We start from the raw sequence: 18,201 nt of genomic DNA, 5'->3' as shown, positions 1-18,201 counted from the left end.
CAATTTGAAAATCCTCAGTGCAACTGTCAAAAGTTTGCAAAACTTGAGTGAGGTTTTATTGTTTTTTTTTCCAAAAAGGTGCTCTTTTTATTATCCTTGTTTTTCTCTCAAAAAGGGAAGAATTTTACTACTTTACATCACATTTTACACAGATATCTCTGCCTTTTCCACTGATAAGTTAAAATTGTTCATTTATTAACGGAATAGAGTGATAAATAGAGTTTGAAAACAGGAAGAGGAAAACTTCAATGCCAAGAGTAAGATTTTCTCGTGATTTTTCCAGATTTCAGGGATTTTCTCATAATTCTTTTGTGGCTTTTCCAGTGCGATCGGCTATTGTGAGAAGATCATCCAATTCAACGGAAGGAATTGATGACACAGATAGTCCTGATAGCTTTGAACAGGGTAGCCTAACTATAAATCCAACGCAAAATGATGATACAGAGTCAGGTGAGCTGAAAACTTGCTTCTCTCTTTGTTCTGTTTGATGATTCATTGTGAATTTAATGGGTCTAATTTAATTAAAGAAAAAAATAAACTGCAAAGTCATTTAGACTTAGGCCTCCAAGGTCAGAGCTTTGAATCCTTAAAGAGGATTAAAAAAAATTCTTCCTGATTTTTTAGGCAACTGGCGTCGTGTGAGAAGAAAGTCTCCCCCCAGAGCACAAGCACCGAAGCTCCAGTTTGAGATTCCAGCAGCAAAAATCCTCCCAACAGAGAAGGATAATACAAATTGCAAGAAATACGTCAATTATGAACTTCGTGTCACTCTGGGGCGCTATGTAGCACCAGATCCACACCCAGCAACAATTGACAGGCGCTACACGAACTTCCTGATGCTCTACAATGGTCTCCGGAAGGATCATCCGGCGCAAATGCAGGGGGTTTACTTTCCCAAAAAGTGCTTAATGGGGAACTTCTCACCGGATCTCATTGCTGAGCGTGGAGGTGCATTTGAGGTGTTTCTGGATCACATTGTGTCACACTGGGAATTGCGGGAGTCACCGCATTTTCTGAATTTTCTGCAAAGTATCGAGCTTGAGCGGGCATGTCGATTGCTGGATGAGCGAAGAAATGAACAAGCTGTGCCAATTTTGGAGAATTGCTTTCGTTTACTCAATAAGATTTTCCTGGATCACTCAAAGCCCGTTCTCCTCCTGCTGTGTCGCCTCGTAGCAGCTTGCACCACATCCCCTCTGCCTCATCCCTCAGCAGAAGAGTGGGCTGAAGTTGCTCTTCGAAGGTAAAAGAATCTTTAAATATTTTCTTTTTTGTTCGGAAATTAACAATCTTTTGGTATTTTCCTCTTCCTGCAGATATGAGAGCGTCTGTGACACGGACCTGTTGTCCTTGTATGTACCCCTTCTTCAGACCTGCACCCATCTGTGGTGGCAAAAGGGGAGAGACAACAAACTCCTTGAAGATCGTCTGCGGGACTTCCAAAAGCAAGGCATTAAAGTATCCGGAACACCAACACTCACCCAAGCCATCCATACATTGGATCCTCGAGCCGAGACAACATAGAACACGGATATCGCGTAAGTCCCAACTTAATCTCTTGCCGATCTGACACCCCAAACATCACGTTAGAAAAAAAATGGTTGTCCTCGCTTCTTATTCGGGAATCATTTGGGATCTCTCTTTAATTTTATCTCCTTGACTCGTTGTACTCAATGTTGTTCAACTTAGAGAGCACTGCGTCCGCGAGGGGCCTAGCCCTCACGGACCAAAGGACGAGAGCGTCAATTCATCACTGATATGAAGAATATTTTTATACACTCGAAATTGACCATCACATTTTTATTATTATTACATAATTTAAACAAATAAAGTATTAACGTAAATCCACTCTATGGTGCAAATATCGGTTGCTTCGGGCGTCTGAAGGAAGACGTCTGGTGAATTATTGTATTCAGCGTTGTACGCCAAAAGGGTTCATTCTCGAAAAAAACCTTCCGTCCCATGGCAAAGGGAGACATGGAGTTTGTTCCTAGGTAGAATGTCCCCCTAGCTGTGGGGTTAGTTCTATCGCCCATCTCTGTGAAACTTCCTCGGCACTCGGAGGCTTTGTAGGCTGCCCACGAGTCGCATTGAAGCCCCCAGAATCCCACTGGGGTAGCTATGGATTCCAGGAAGTACTCTACAGCCCTCCCATGGCTGCAGATAGCTGCAAAGTAAGGATTAGACATTAAAATCTTAATATATTTTAGTAATTTTTCATTGTTGAATGGATTTTAAATTATTTTTGCTTTATTATGGTTGATAGAAATTTATTTTTAAAAGTGTTGAAAAGAAATATTTTAGTTAGAATTTATTGTTAAATGGCAGCCATTTTGAATGAAGAACGCCACCTTTAAAAAGGATTTACAATATTGAAAATATTGTGTTGATTTGTAGGGCAATTTACATAAAAGTTTATGAATTTTACAATGCTAGATCCCTCAATAATGGACGAAACAAAAAATAATCGATAAAGTTTTCAAAAAAGCGAAAGGACGCCATGATCCTAACCTCACTTTCGAACTCATACAAACACCATACTTTTACTACTCACTGGCAAGTTCAGCAACTCCACTACACCCCGGTTGAGGTGGAGTTCCACCATTAACGTAGAAATCAGCACTCCCAATTGGAGCATAGGCTCCCAAAGTTCCACCAGATGTATGAATGACATCCACAAAATCCGCATCTGAAGCATCAAGCCGAAGATCGGGATCTTTGAAGCGCTGAAAGTTGGGTAAAGCTGGATCAAGTGCAGTGATGCGACGTATTTTAGGAGATTTTATTTGTGCTCCTGCAAATCCTGCAATATGCGCCCCCAAACTGTGCCCAATAATGTGGAAACGTGAAACATCCGCCTGGGATGTTTCAATTAGTTCTTGGATCTTCTCAGCCACGTACATTCCAACGAGTCTCGTGAAATTCGCCACACGCATGTAGTTTATATCCTCAGAAATTCCTGACCAGTCGACGACTGAAAGATAATTCCATTGTTATCAATGTTGATAGTCATGCCATCTAGCGCCAGATATACTGCCAACTAGCGCACTCTAACGGAGAATTAATTTCTCTTCATTTTGTCATACAGTCATACCCCGTTTTATCAAGTCTTGGTTAAACTCTTCTTACTCATTCAAATTAATGGGTGAGAAGAGTTTAACCAAGACTTGATAAAACGGGGTATGACTGTATTAAAAATCACTTTTAACTTACTAAAAATATTTTGATCGCTCACAGCGTGGTAAGCTTCCTTAATTTGTTGAAACTGCAGGGAGTTTTTGTTGTTCAGCCATCCATGAATGATGAATTTTGTGTTTAGATTTCTATCAAAGTGGTCAGATACTCTGGCCTGTGCTACTTCTCTCCCTTGTAGCTCAAAAACAGCCCAATTGGATGACTTTCTTTTATTCTTCCGGTAGAAGAAAAGCCTCACAATTTGATCAATATTATTCATGTTGATGCCCCCATCATCCGTTGAATTTGAATCAGGAGAAGTTGTCAGTGTTTCATTCGTATTAGCCTCATCTGGGGAGTTTTCTTCGAGTCCATGAACTAAGAGGAAAAAGCAATAAAATTACTTTCTTTAGAGCAGAGCGAATATTGAAGGTTGAATTGAGATTACCAGACAGATGGGAGAAGATCAAGGGCATGGAAATTATGAGAAGAATTTTTCCCAGCATTTAGCAAAATAGTAAAAGCCACCTTTGAGCACAGAATTCCACTAGCAAACTGACAAAAATCTCAACAATTTTCCGCTAAAGTTACTTCCGCGGAAATCTATGCGATAATGCCGACGCGTTATTAAATATCACCTGAACAATTTATGTTGTTGCTATTATATTTAGTTTTGTCGTCTCGCTCTTTCCACTCTTTTTTCTTCTCAAAATTAATTTTTATTGCGTTTTTTTTGTAATTCTCTTCAGTTACATTCAAGCTTTTTGAGCTCTCAAAGTGAGATTCATCAATGGGTTTTTCCTTTGGCATAGGGGGACTTTCCATTGGTTTCGAGGTAGTAGACTCCTCGTGCATTCCTTGATACGGGATCTCCCATTAGTTCTGTATGCTTCCCACAGCGATTGGCTTTGTAACCAGCCCACGTTCTGCATGGGTAGCTGATGAATTGATTTGAGAAGATAGATTCGGCGAAATACTCATGCGATCTTCCATGGCTGCAAGCCTCCAGGATATCTAAAAAAAAAATTCTCAATTAGCTCAACTCTGAGGGATTTTGAGTTGTTTTTTAAAAATCCTCACCGATTGGGAGGTAATTGCAGTTGGGTTGACGCGCCCCTCCGTTGGGGTAGAAATCAACATGACCGCACCTCATAGAGATTCCCGCCGTTCCAGCCGAAGTGTGGATCACATCGACAAAGAGAGCGTCTGTGGGGTCGAGCCTCTCACTCGGAGGAGTTCCCTCGAAACCTTTAAAGAGCAGCACGTGCCATGAAGTTCAGAGTCGGTGTGTTTGTTAATTGTTAATTGCTTTTTAAATATCGCATTGTGTTCCATTGGATGTGACGCCACCGACGCCACACAAATGCACATTTCTGCGCAATTTTTTCCTTATTACAACTCTTTTTATCAAATTGCCTTGAAATGCTATCAAGTTTCCTGAATCAGTGCAAACATAATGAAAATTGAAGTGTTTGCATAAGAGTGCATACTATATAGTTGTGATATTGATAAAAAAAATGTTGGAAAATCATTGTGGGACAGAGGAGATAAAATTACCTGGTAGTTTGTAAATATATAAATCTTTTTTATAGTCCATATAAAAAGTTCAAAAACTCCCCTCTTGTTTTTTTTTGCAGAGAAATGTGCAAAAGTGAAAAGTTATCTTTTATTTTTATGTTTCCTTTAGTTTTTGCAATAAAAATTTTATTTGAAAATTCTAAGCAAGCACTAATTTTTTGAAGGAAGGAGTCTGCTCATTTTTAATCGAGTCATGCTATTATTTGAAGCCAGGCAATTAAAATGTAGAAAGGGCTGCAAATTAAGGACGAATAGTCAGGAAAAATCGGGAGATGTTTGTTAAGAAAACATGCCATTCAATTTCCGCTTAAAAAGCATGAAATAAAAAAAAATCAAACGTCAGAAAAAAGTCAAACGGGAAGAAAAGAGACGTCAAACGTTAAGTCATTTGTCAATAACGAAAGAAAAGAGCCGTCAAACGTTAAATGATTTGTCAATAACGATAGAAAGGAGCCAAACGTTAAAAATATATCTCATACGTTAGAAAAGAAGCGTCAAAAGCTAAAAACAATTTCATGTATTAAAAATGAACCGTCAAAGTTTGAAAAGAAACGTTAAATGTTAAAAAAAAAGTAATCGTCAAGCATTTAAAATTGACATTAAATATGTATTAGAAGAAAAATATCAAGTCGTTTCCATAATCAAGTCAAGCCGCAAACTACACGACACGAACAAAAATGAATAGACACCTTTTTCTTTCTTAGTCTTCTGAGGAGTAAATTATGAATCATTAAGACTGATAAATTCCATAGAATCGCAAAATTTCTTTTTATGTTGGTTTATTGGGGAAAAACAAAAATTGTGGAAGCTTTTTTTGAGGGCTTTTAATAGGTAGCTACTTTAAATCATAAAAGCCTCTTGGGTCTTATGTAGGGGAGACCGGGGTAAAAATAGTCATTTTGGAATTTTCAAATGCCAATTTCTCCCAAAATATAAATCGGAAAAATCGGAAAAAATAGGGTGCAAAGCCCTACCAACCTATAATTTTTGACAGTAATTTGGAGGTTATCCGATCAGTACTTTAGGAGTTAAAAATGAAAATAGATTTTTGGCCCATTTCCCAAACTTTTGCGTATTGGGAAAAACGCGTTTTCCGAACATTTCCTTCAGCAGTTTTCCCATCTGATAATTTTTCTCACTAGCTGGATTAGTGCAGAAAATGTTGCCAAAGTGTATTTTTCATTAACTTTTAATGATTTTTCTCTACAATTTTTTGAATCAAAACATACCCCTTGGGGTAGATCTAGTCATCCCATGTAAATCATATGGGAGATCGAAATTTTTGGCACATTTTCTATTCATTTGTTGCAAAATGGCGTGTTTGAGAAAATCGCAAAATTCTCTGTTTTAGTGCGTATAAAAGTGAAATTCCTTGTCGCGGATCAAAAGGTGAGAAATTTAGCTATCAATTACTATCAATCTCTCAGGTGGAAAATCATTGGAAATGCCGGAAAATTCGACCGACTTTATTTAGCCAACTGGTGACTATATTTACCCGCCGCGTTTAAAAAAAAAGTCAGAAGCGGAAGGGTTTAGGAAAAGCTCGAAAACTCATATTTCCCGTGGAGATAGAGAAAAGTGGTCTGAGACAAAGTTGTAGGCCAGGAAATTTCCTATAAGAATGACCTATCGAGGAAATTTTCTTGCCCTTGGGGAATCCTGCAGATAAGGATTTACGCAAATTGACTATTTTTACCCCGGTCTCCCCTAATGTAAAATATTTTCTCTTCTATTTTATAGTTCTCCCAAACATAAAAAAATTAAGCTAAAATATCGTAAAATAATTTTTAAAATGTTTAAGTATATTATTAAAATAACTCGACGATTAATAATTGGGAGGATATTTCAAAAAGCTCACTGAAGCTTTTAAAGGTTTTTAAGCAATTTAGATATATTTTTTACACTTTCATATTTTAAAGTAAAAATTACCTGGATTAGCTGGATCTAGTCCTGATATCCTCCCAACTCGTCCACCCAGTTTGCTTCCAGCAAATCCAGCACAATGCGCCCCAAGACTATGCCCAATGAGGTGCATCTTGGCCATTGAGGCATTCCTCGTGGTCACCAGATGCTCTATCATCTCGGCAACAGTCTCTCCCACATCGCGGGTCTGCATGACGGGTGTAATGTAGAAAATATTCCCGGCCAATTCACTCCAGTCCACGGCGATAACGTTCATATCGGCGACCTTCAGGTAGTTGTTTTTTATGTTCTGAATTGTGTCAGTGGATTTACTCGATTGCCACCCGTGGATGAGGAATTTTGTCTCCAGGTTCGGGTCGAAGACATCGGATGCTTCGCGTTTCCTGGCTGAACGCAAACTTCGTGTCTTTCGAATTCTTATTCCATCCTTGCTGTGCTTTCTTTCAAAAAGCAGAAATTTAGGGAAAACTTTTCTCGAAAAAAATTCTTTTTGATTATCCTACCTGTTGTAGAGGTGAAAGGAAACTTTTTCCTTGACTTCAAAGATGCTCATTCGTGAGGAATTTCGTGGCTCTTCGGCGAGATAGGCAATCTGTAGGGTGTCATTGCCATCAGGTAGGAACATCCACGTAACTCCATAGCTGGGATCAATTAATTTGAGGAATTCCAATTCAAATATCGTTGAGTTATCGGGCTCTCCTGCAACACACATTTCAATTTTTTTAATAGAAATCATTCAAAATCACATGAGAGCAACCACCTTATCCACCCACCTTGACACAAGGAACATAGCACCACAAGGGGTAGAATAAATTGCCACATTTTCTTATTCACAAATGCGAGGAAAAGTGCAAAAAATCGCACTCAATGGCACGGTGTGACTGTTGCACGACATAAATAGTGGAGGCCCTTATAAAAGCTATGTGCTAGCTAATTGATAGCAGGACAAAAAGTGCATATGGCGCGCGCGAAAAACCCACCCGGGAAATTCTTGATTTCCTTCGCGACAAATTTTTCCATACTGAAGCAATAAAATTCTTTTTTCCAAGCAACACCACGCACCTTTCTCGTTGCCATCGCACACACCACCTTATCACCCAGAGTGAAGGAAAAACAAGAAAATTTTATATTTAACAAATACTTTTCTCGTTGTCTTCAAGTAGGGGCGGTTAAATGTTGAATTGAGAGGAAAAACTGAACATAAAATGTAATGATTAACAGTCATGGGCAAAACATTGTAAGTCTTCCGTTCTGCTGCAGAGGAAATAATATCAGAGTTGAGGTCTTCTAAATGATTTGTACCTGAGGTTGAAGACATCAATCTCCGAAACGTCGTACAAGTAAAAAGCGCGGAAACCATTAAAGGTCACATCCCATGTTAAATTTTCTCATTAAATTAATGGTGGGAAAATGTTTTTATTCGATTCTGAGTAATGAAATAAATAGGTCAAGTTGTGATTTAATTCTGTAAAAAGCTCCATTTTATTGTCTTGCAGAGACGTAGTCAGAAGTCTGTTCAAGAGGATATTTAAAGATTTTTTTTCAAATATTAATTAGTTGAAAGTTTGTTTGCTAAATTTGATGTTTGTTGTAGCTTACGACGCTTTCATTCTAACGTTTGATGTGTTTTTTAACGTTCGACATTCATTTCTAACTTTGTCGTTTCTTATTCAACATTAGATGCTTCTTTTTGAATTTTTTCGAATGTAATGTTCTTTTAAATTTTTCTCGTTTTTTTTTTTTAACATTTCAATGCATTTTTTCAAAACGTTTGAAAATTTTTTTTAATGAAATTATTAGCATGATATTTATAATATTTTGTTTTATATTAGGCACGTTAAATTCTTCTCAAATACGAAAAGATTTTAGAAGACTTAGAAGGTTTATTGATAAAAAGGGATAAAAAAGATCCTCGTTAGCTAAAGTTTTAATTAAACTTTCTAGAACTAATTATTTTATTTAATATTGTAATTTATTCAAACACAACCGAATAAAATTCCTCTAGAAAATAAAAGAACAAAAAACGTCCTTAAAATTCGTTAAGGAAACCCTCACAGTAATTTACTTGTCCTGATAATCTAATTTTATTTTACTTCTTGATTTCAATATCAATCTAATTATTATTGGCATTAGTTAGTTACTCATTTGCCCCCTAAAATTTACAATAAATGTCTTTCCATTCGAGTTCAAAAGTTTTTCCACAATTTCAGTATCGTCTTTAATTTGCACATGTCGTGCTTTAATCGCATGTATTACGACAAGTGCAAAAGAACAATATTTCACGTGATATCCATTTGTGATTAATTAAACCTCTTTGAGGGAAAAAAAAAACTACACACAGCTCGTGCTTTGACTTTGTATTTCAGTTGATGTTCAATACAGGTTCGTTTGGAAGATTTAAGCATTGTGTCCGCGAATTCCTTAAATACTGTTTTAGTTTTGTGGCAGCGGGAACGTATCCTCGTATCCAGTTATATTTTTCACATACTCCGTGATGACTTTTTCTCTGTAGATGATGGGATTTGTGATGTGATCCTGTATTGGGTTGTGAGGCTCATTTGGGGATTTTTCAGTCAATGCTTGGAGTTTTTCTCCGTCGTCGAAACTTCCTGCCTGCAGGGAATTATCCTCAATGTCATTCCTCTGCCTCTCGAGTGTTTCATCCAAGAGAGTCCCAAAGAGATGTTCTGTGATGCGTTTTGTACCGTGTTGACTAAAATAGACCCATTCATCGTTTGCTGGATCCTGAGGGAGGGGTGTAGGGAAATTCATGATATTATTGAAATTCCCATCGAGTTTTCCCCATTGATCTAGTTCGTCCTGTAGGGGATTTTTCCGCTTAATCGGTGCTAGATATTCTTCAATTAAATTAGATTTGAGGCCAGTATTGCTGAGGATATCCGTCCATTTGCCCATTGCAAAGGGCATATTGGGATTTGTATTGATCAAGAACATTCCTCTCGTTGTATTTTTGCAATTCTCTCCTGCTTCACGAAGGATATCGGTTGGGCGACAAAATCCTAGAAGGTAGTTGATGTAGCTCTCACACTGCCAACCCCAGAAACCACGAAAGCTCCGTATGCTCTCCATGTAGTAGTCTGGTGCTCGATGGTGGCTACAAACAATCGGGTCTGAAAAGAAAATTCTGATTATTCAAAAGGAATAATTTTGGCGTAGCATGGTGAACTAACTCTGCCCATTGGACCAGCATCCTGGCTGTAGGATTCCTCCGTTGAAATAAAAATCCGCATGACCACATCGTTCAACTTTTCCTTGAACCAGAGCATTTGTGTGCAGAACATCGACAAATAATGCATCGGAAGGATCGAGTTTTTCGTCATTGCCCACCCCGATGTAAAGTGGCAGAGCAGGATCCAATCCTGTTATCCTGGGTATCCTGAAGGGTTTTGCGTGCTTTGCAACGTAGTTTGTTACTTGACCCCCAAGGGAGAAGCCTATGAGATGGATGTCTGTTGTTTCTGTCTCCAGGAGTCTATGGATTAACTGAGCTATACATGCTCCAACGTGATCAGCATTGTGGACAGCCATTACATAGCAGGGACTCTGCCCCAGGTAACTCCAGTCCACAAAGAAGAGGTTGTAGTCACCCCTTTGGAGGTATTCTAAAGACACAAAGATTAATTTAATCATCTCTGAATATTTATATAATTTAACCTATTATAATCACCATCTCGCATCTCGATAAGGCTGTTTAAGTACATGTCTGAGTTGTACCTGAATAAACAAAAATAAAAAAAAATGAAGATTCAAAGAGAAAATTAACTAAAAGAACAAACCCATGAATGATGATCTTCGTGGGATGTAGAGGGTTGAAATAAGATGTGGATATGTTGGACTTCTCCCATGTTGAGTCCACGTAAATGCATTGACGTTCACTCGGATTTCTCGATGTGAAAAGGAAGAATTTTATGTCACTATCCGGGCACTTTCGATCCCGCACCCAAATGCATGGACCCCACTTTAGAGAACTCCTCTGATCCACGGCGATTGGAATGGAGGAAGCAATCACAGCTAGAACTAATGCAGAGAGGTTTTGCATTATGACTAATTCTCTGATAAATACATCAAGGTTGGTGTAACATCAAATGGTGGTCTCTGTGCTTTCAATGAGCTTGATGATTTGTAATTTTATAAATAGGTATACTTTTCTTAAGGGGGGTCTCTTGAGAAAATTGTTAGAATTTACACATTTTTAATATTGTCATTTTTTGGAGTTTTTCTTAAACCTGGTTTTCCGATGTTGGTTACATTTGAAGCCTAATTATTGAAGTGTAAGAAAATCACTTTTTGCCATCTTAGGTCCGACGCTATCTTGTGATTTTCCGACTTTTCCGCAGAACTGCCCTGAAACATAAAGGTAGGTTTTTCTCAGGATCTACTGGATGGATTTTGATGGGGTAAAAAACAAATGAAAGAGGAAATACCAATGCAGATTTTGATGTAGTGGAATTTTGAATTTCCTTTTTGGGGCTGAGAAAAGTGGAAAAATGTGATTTTTTAAAGATATTTTTGACGTTTTTCCACTTTTCTCAGCCCCAGAGTGGAAATTCAAAATTCTGGTACATCAAAATCTGCATTGGTATTTCCTCTTTCATTTGCTTTTTACCCCATCAAAATCCATCCAGTAGATCCTTAGAAAAACCTACCTTTGTGTTTTGAGGAATATCTCAAGATGGCGTCGCATCTAAGATGGCGGAAAGTGATTTTCTTACTCCTCAATATTAAGTCTTTAAATGTGACATACACCGGAAAACCAAGTTTAAGAAAAACCCGAAGAAAAATTAAAATATTTAATTTCACCAGCTCTCAAAAGAGACCCCCCTTAAGAAAAAAAAATGTACAGTACGATGGAATAGTTGAGTACATTATTTCTTTTTCAAAACTTGACATTTTTTCTAACATTTGACGTTTCTATTTGTGTTTGACTTTTTTTTTCTAACGTTTGATATTTTTCCTTACGTTTGTGGTTTCTTTTTGGACGTTAAACATTTATTTTTTAACGCTTGACGTTTCTTTTCATGCGTTCTACGTTACTTTTTGGTATTTATTTGAAATAAATTTTTGAGTTTCTTACGTTTTATAATTTCTTTTTTAACGCTTGACATTTTTACTAACATTTGACAATTTATTTTTAACGTTTGAACATTTTTATTTATTTATTTATTTAATTTTGTTACGGGTTCCATCCAATAAGATGATTTCCCCGAACATTTTTTTTAAATGTTTAAAAATCATCTTATAAAAATTTTTCATGCCATTTTTTGCCTGGAAAATGTGGAAATTTTTGAAAAATGAGAAAAGGTTTAATAGGACGAAAATATTAAGGTAGCCATGAAAGGGTTAACGAACTAAATCTTCTGATTTTCAGTCTTAATCCTGAAATTATTTATCTTTAAAATCCTTAAAAAAGTAATTTTTGGTCAATTTTATTACCCCATTTAATCCATTTTTGTCAGTCAACGTTATTATTTAAAAAAAAGTTTAACATTGCTTTTCTCTTATTTCTCTTAAAATTAATTTTAATTATGCATTTACGCTAAAAATAACCTCTAGAACATTTTGCGTTCTAGTGTAAAATTTTCCCATCTCTCACATCACATAAGTACCTATCATATAAAAAAAGTTGCTGCCTGTATTTGAATTTACGGAGAAAAAACAACTCTTTGATGTTAATTTATCTACCAGCTGATTCTCTCTTCTGGTTTTAGGCAACATTCTTGCATGCACTTCTTGAGATTATTTCTCTTATTCCATTAAGGTAATAAGGAAGCAGGGAAAAAATGCTGCGTAGGCAAATAAATCTTTAATATTGGAAGACTTCCAATCTGATGGGATTTATGGGATTGAATTAAAATTTTTTCTCACTGCATATAAATTGGCGGTTTATTTAAATTGCCCTCAAAGTTAGAGTTCTTTATTGGAAAATTTCATTGCGGTATATGTGTGGGAACTTACATAGAAGGAGGGCTATTTGAATCCAACTTCTGAACACATGCGCCAACATTATCACTTCCGTTCTTGACACTCTCACAGGCACTGAGACCACCACACTTTGTTGCAAAATCCCATGAATGAAAAAAGTTGAAGCGGATGAATGTTCTATGATGGTTTGTAACGAAAAAGAGTCTTATCGCATCAGTTGGGTGCACATTTTCAAACACTTTTCTGTGCACCGCGTCACTTTCCTCTTCCCGAATGGTTTTGGTGTCTCTAAATGTTGGGCTCTGTGGGGAAGAAGATCTCGTGTGGAAGAGTGGCGGCACAACTGATGAAGAAGACACCAAAAGGGGGGTCACAAACCTCCAAGGTGTCGATGAAATTTAATCAGAAAGAACAATAACGACCGTGGTGACTCTCAGTGCGTAGGCTGTGTTGGTTTAAAATAAATATTAAAGTGAGAGGTAATGCTAAATTCCGTTGCCTTTAAAATTCACGGGATGGTGTCCAGGAGGCTACTCTCTTCCGTCTCTTAATATTCCACTCGCGCAATCTCGCACGGAATGAGCTCAAAGCAATACCGTACATTTGACCAATTTTCCTTTGCTCGCACAAATCTATATATCTCACGTGTGGGGGCCCCCACAAATGGCACAATTACATTACGTCGTCACAATGGATTCTCCTATAAGAAGATTTTATTGATTTGAAACTACCGCGCGACTGCTCTCGGCGAAACTCACTCGTGTTCTGGACTGTGAGAATGTTATCACAAAGCTCTATTCCCGAGTCTGCGGCAACCGCAGCCGAATGAGTGAAGTGGTCAGAAATCGTGGCACGCGAGAACATGACGGGGGCTTCCCAAAGCTGAGGGGAACGCGGTGGGTGCCAACATACTGAATCACTCAATAAAAATCAATTTTTATACAAATTACATTCCCAATTCTTTCATTCTAAAAGCATTTTGTAATTCACCGGGTGGGGTGTTTGAACTGATAATGGGGATATAAAATTTTTAATTAAATTTTCTTGCATTTCTCATATTTTGCAAAATTTTATGCTGCAATTCCGCGAAATCTTTTTGAAATAATCCAAAATTATTAAAGCCAAAAAATCATGCAGATTTTAATATTCGGAGATTGGTTTTGATTGAATCTGTGAGACGATCCTGAGATCAATTTTGAAAGTTTTTTTTTAAATATTAAAGCCTCAAACGAGATCTTCAAACTTGACTCAAAAATACGAGGAAATTAAAGGAAATAAAGGAAAATGTATAAGAAAATGACCAAAAGCTTTCATTTCAATTACCCCATGCTGTTGTAGAAATTTATCTTATCATTTTGGGCTTGATTAAATTGCCTTATATTGCTTTTTCTCAAATTTTGTCGCTTATCAGACGTTTTATAGATAGATATTTTGGGAAAGTTGTTGAGGAAAGAATTCGAAGGAGTTCATGTTTGAAAATCTTCGTAAAACTACAAAATAAATCTCAACCATTTAACAATACTTTTATTAATATAAACTCGAGTATTTAATTGTAAGAACAAACTTAAAATTAAAACCGCTTCAAATAAACTCAAATTCAATGAGTTTGGAAAGGAGTTTTCCTAAAATATTTCTCAGAATTTAATTAACTTAAAATTTTCGTTGGGAAACTTTTATGCTTTTTTGCTAATTTATCTCAAAAAATAGAATTTTTGGTGGTTTATTTTTGCAAATTTTTGATGGTTTCGTAAAACTCTTTGGTGTCAGAAATGTTATTTTCTTTTAAATACTGCGAGATAAACCAGCTTTGATGAAAGTCCATAATTGTTCCCTCAAACGAACACACTTCTTATTAATTCTTTGTGCTACAAAAACAAGAGTGATTAAATCCTTATGGCTTTACGTATAAAAAACTATCCTATTATATTCCTTAGAATTTTCTTAGAAGTTCCTTAGAAGAGTATTCTTTGTATACAAAAGTTTTCTGTGGGATTTTCATTCCTCAGCATTACAGCTTCTTTGCTTCGTTGTTGACACAACACCTCTGATCCCCAACATCTCCAGGGAATCTTGGGCAGAACGGTGGGTTTTCATCTCTTAGACAGAAAGTTCCAAAGGCACTAAAAGAAGTAAGAATAAAAATGAGAAATTAGTCATAAATTGAGGCAAAATTTTCAGCGGAAAGATCAACTTGTTGGGTGTTTTGTGTCCCATTGGAATGGAGTTTGTGATGAGTTGGCGATAGTTATTGCGTGATTGTCTCCATGCTGCGAGAGGTCCTTGACCAGCAGGACCACCACAGCGTCTTGAGCAGGGTTCTCCGTGAACGTCGGAGAAAATTGTAGCTCCTAAGTAGCAAATAGACCAAATATGGCTGCAGAGGTGAATATCTGAATGGAAATTCACAAAAATTATTAAAAGAAAATTCTTAAAGTCTCTTCTCAATGGGAAAACTCAACTGGATGTTGGGGAACAGAAGGGTTGCCTCTTGCCGTTATTTATGCAGAAATCCACATGCCCTATGCGTCCACTCTCACCATAGTGCCCAGCATTTGTGTGCAGCACCTGGACAGCTTTTGCATCTCCACTATCCAACCGGAAGGCGTTGCCGAGCTTCACAAGGGGTCTTGCTGGATCCAGCCCAATGATCTTCTCCAGGCGGAAGGTTAAATAATTCGCCATCAGACCGCATACATGTGCTCCCAGTGAGTGCCCCACACACGTTGTTTGTTCCACCCGTAGCCCTGAATCCCGCAAGAAGGTGAAGAGTTTGGCAAAGCACCTAGCCACAGGGCGAAGGTTGTGTACAGCAGCCACGTAGCATGGCGGTTGCGCCAGGGCACCCCAGTCAGCTACAAAAACATTGTAGTCCTCGTGTCGGAGGTATGCTGAAAAGAACAGGCAAAAGCAAAGTCAGTCGCATCAAGTTCAGCCGATTGGGCAATCATGGGCTGCTCTGGGAAATTGCATCAGGGCTTCCGTTGCAGTCAAGGGCGAATTTCTTGGACTTTGCGGCATTTTTTCCGCACATAATTCTCAGAACTGATGAAAGTGCGAATTTAGAAATCTCCGCACGGTCAAAGTTTCTTTTCCCACCGTGCTTTTGAGTCATTCAGAGGATATCCTGTGGGGAGCAAGTTTACACTTTTCAGCTAACTGTTTGGGCAGGAAGTAATAATTTTTTTTTTGGAAAAACACCGGCGCGGGTGAAGTTTTTAAAAAAGTTTGTCCGTGAGTTTCATTCAAGATATTCATCAAGGTTTTCATTGTTCTCTTGGTGAAGGTTTAGGTTTCTGCAGGGAAGACCTTGAAGATTAGGGAACCTTGGGGAATATCTGGTTAAGGACGCCTGTAGGCTTGTCTGAAAAATATTTACATGATGTTGAAATCTCATGTTTAAAAGAGGAAATTATTTGAATTCTTAAGATTTTTTCCAAGATATAATTGTTTAAGTAGATAAATTTTCTTTTGGAATAATTACAGGTAATTTATATTTATAAAAAAAAACTATGTAGGAAAAACAAGTTTTTTGAAACCTGTTTTTATCTTTTTAAAGATATTTTATAAGAAAGATAAGAGTTAAGATTTTTTTAACTGACTACAAATACATACGAGTCAAAAAGGACAAAAGATCTCCGTCCGATGAGCGCCAGAAATAAGAGATTTTTATCAAGAAAATCCCAACATTACCCTTAAAGCTTTCTAGAGTGAGTGAAAATTTTGCAATTTTCCAAATATTTTTTTTTCCTTTTTGACTCCTAAACTTTTACGCCAAACTCAGGTAGTTACATACATACATTTTAATTTAAAATCCCAAATTTTAAGAAAAATGTCATTATATTTCATTCAAAATAACTTTGCACTGAAGCTCCAACCGATAGAGAAATAGATACGAGTGAAAATCAGCGAATAAAAACTCTTATCGTGTTTTTCAACCAATTAGAAAGTAGTTTAAAAAAAGGACATTTAACCGGTGATTTGATTGTGCAAGACAATGAATTAGAACTTGGGGGCCTAACCTAGATCAAACTGGTGGAGTCTTAGTGCAAAGTTTCTTTGAATGGAGAAAATTACCAACGTTAATATTACTTAAACACCCTTTTGGATTTTTTTTTAGCAATTTATGATCCAAAAATGATACTTAAAAATCGTCTTGGAACGGTTTTTTTAAAAAAATATTTAAGAACTCAAAACCGTTACAAAACTTAACGTTTTTCTTAAATAAAAAATATTTAAAAAGTAAAGGACTTAAAAGGAAAATTTTTAAACTTACCGTCCCTGAGAACAACCATTGGTAGAGTATCGTCCCCACCAGCGTAGCCGTGGATCAGAATGATGCTCTCGTGTTCGGGATTAAAACCACTATTGCGCAACCAATCAGCCTGATCCATGTCCAACTGCAAGTAAACGAGAAACCACGATCTGCACTTGACTCTGAACACTTGAGCAACACCCGGCCGGGCGAAAATACTCACCACTGTCTTCCTCTGAATTTTCCCATTGTTCGTGTAGAGGATCATATTCATGTCAGGATCAGGGCACTGATCGCGATCATTTCCACGCTTCCAAATGCAATTTTCCATTGTATTGTTGTACATTGTTGGATCCCCGAGGAAGAGTGCTTGTGCGATGATCCCTTGGGCACTGGTGTCTATATTGGGCAGAAAAATGATCGTTAAAGTACTTTTTTTTTTAAAAGACGAAGAAATTTTTGATTTTGAAAAAAAAAGCTCACCCTCAAGGAATTCACACTGAAGCACAGTGGCGCAGAGGTAGATCTTCACTAGAAAATCCATCCGTCTGCGTTTTTGCAAGAACAGCACCATACTGGCTAAGACTTCTTTGGATTTCCTCCGCAATGGCACTTTTAGCAGCTAATAGGAAGCGGGAGACCTTGGATGGGTAATAAGTGAAGAATATAGTATGGGCGCGTTTCCGAGCACGTCCACAGTGGTGAGCCCCTCCAAAGGAGTGATGAAATGCCGTTTGTGTGTACCTCCAAAGCGATTTTGCGACTTTCAAGCTGTCTGATTAATATTAGATTTCACCCGTTGGTCTAGTTTACTTCAACTTCTTCACTCGTGCACCACGTTGCATCACCCAAAACTTGCCCACAAATCGATGATATTCGCGATCTGGTGTGCTCGGCGGTTGAAGATCGAGTGAGAAGCGCACTTCCTCGGCATGGCACACCTGACTTTCATTGCTCCACCATTCGCATTCGTATGCATATCACAATCTCGCTCTATGTACAATTTGAGAACATACACTGTGGGGGCTCCGTGCAGTCCGTTAGGATCTCCACAATTGCATACCGTACGAGACATTAGCATATTCACCGGCACGACCCGCGATCACCGCCCCTCCGCGCGAGCGCTGGGTGATCTTCACGAGGATCACGTACACACACACCGCTTGTTCATTGACGCCAACAAAATCGAGCGAGAGTTAATAAGGAAAATTACTTAATGGCGTGCAGATCTACTTGATCTCTCTGTGCAAAGGTTCACCCGGCTGATTGATCAACGGAATGTTGATCATGTTGATGGGTTTTGCAAATATTTTCTCAATCTTTCGATTTAA

General features: G+C 37.7%; 8 protein-coding genes across 9 annotated transcripts in view; 3 read left to right on the top strand and 5 right to left on the bottom strand.

Annotated features, from left to right (window-relative positions):
- LOC129790123 (WD repeat-containing protein 19) overlaps positions 1-18,201 on the top strand; it is an 829,031-nt gene that overhangs the window by 61,449 nt on the left and 749,381 nt on the right. The gene's annotated exons all lie outside the window — the stretch shown is intronic.
- LOC129790155 (protein O-mannosyl-transferase TMTC2-like) overlaps positions 1-18,201 on the top strand; it is a 433,518-nt gene that overhangs the window by 194,021 nt on the left and 221,296 nt on the right. The gene's annotated exons all lie outside the window — the stretch shown is intronic.
- The window catches only part of LOC129790211 (serine/threonine-protein phosphatase PP2A 65 kDa regulatory subunit), a 620,353-nt gene that overhangs the window by 568,309 nt on the left and 33,843 nt on the right, over positions 1-18,201 (bottom strand). The gene's annotated exons all lie outside the window — the stretch shown is intronic.
- On the top strand, positions 26-1,848 carry LOC129790340 (sorting nexin-21). The gene is made up of 4 exons (XM_055827817.1): positions 26-257; positions 325-450; positions 625-1,243; positions 1,317-1,848. Coding segments are annotated over exons 1-4 (954 nt in total). The 5' UTR covers positions 26-256; the 3' UTR covers positions 1,525-1,848.
- On the bottom strand, positions 1,786-3,818 carry LOC129790307 (phospholipase A1-like). The gene is made up of 4 exons (XM_055827773.1): positions 3,623-3,818; positions 3,214-3,552; positions 2,555-2,974; positions 1,786-2,167 (listed from the first exon to the last, which is right to left on the bottom strand). The coding sequence occupies exons 1-4, from the start codon at positions 3,678-3,680 to the stop codon at positions 1,851-1,853; spliced, it is 1,134 nt and encodes a 377-aa protein (XP_055683748.1). The 5' UTR covers positions 3,681-3,818; the 3' UTR covers positions 1,786-1,850.
- LOC129790314 (phospholipase A1-like) lies at positions 3,835-8,376 on the bottom strand. Its single transcript, XM_055827784.1, has 5 exons — positions 7,449-8,376; positions 7,179-7,374; positions 6,682-7,115; positions 4,255-4,422; positions 3,835-4,188 (listed from the first exon to the last, which is right to left on the bottom strand). Exons 1-5 carry the CDS (start codon positions 7,495-7,497, stop codon positions 3,962-3,964), a joined length of 1,074 nt encoding a protein of 357 aa, XP_055683759.1. The 5' UTR covers positions 7,498-8,376; the 3' UTR covers positions 3,835-3,961.
- On the bottom strand, positions 9,018-13,385 carry LOC129790250 (phospholipase A1 member A-like). Its single transcript, XM_055827681.1, has 5 exons — positions 12,652-13,385; positions 10,473-10,713; positions 10,364-10,410; positions 9,867-10,298; positions 9,018-9,806 (listed from the first exon to the last, which is right to left on the bottom strand). Exons 1-5 carry the CDS (start codon positions 12,698-12,700, stop codon positions 9,109-9,111), a joined length of 1,467 nt encoding a protein of 488 aa, XP_055683656.1. The 5' UTR covers positions 12,701-13,385; the 3' UTR covers positions 9,018-9,108.
- Positions 14,126-17,769, bottom strand: LOC129790296 (phospholipase A1 member A-like). Of its 2 annotated transcripts, XM_055827741.1 has the most exons (6): positions 17,354-17,769; positions 17,094-17,269; positions 16,892-17,015; positions 15,078-15,506; positions 14,810-15,008; positions 14,126-14,738 (listed from the first exon to the last, which is right to left on the bottom strand). In XM_055827741.1, the coding sequence occupies exons 1-6, from the start codon at positions 17,442-17,444 to the stop codon at positions 14,627-14,629; spliced, it is 1,131 nt and encodes a 376-aa protein (XP_055683716.1). In that variant the 5' UTR covers positions 17,445-17,769; the 3' UTR covers positions 14,126-14,626. The 2 variants fall into 2 exon arrangements, with proteins under 2 accessions (XP_055683716.1, XP_055683715.1); XM_055827740.1 differs by having other exon boundaries at positions 17,094-17,769.

This window comes from Lutzomyia longipalpis, chromosome 2 (assembly GCF_024334085.1).
Source record: "Lutzomyia longipalpis isolate SR_M1_2022 chromosome 2, ASM2433408v1".
Classification (NCBI taxonomy): Eukaryota; Metazoa; Arthropoda; class Insecta; order Diptera; family Psychodidae; genus Lutzomyia; species Lutzomyia longipalpis.
This window is presented reverse-complemented; position numbering and strand designations above follow the sequence as displayed.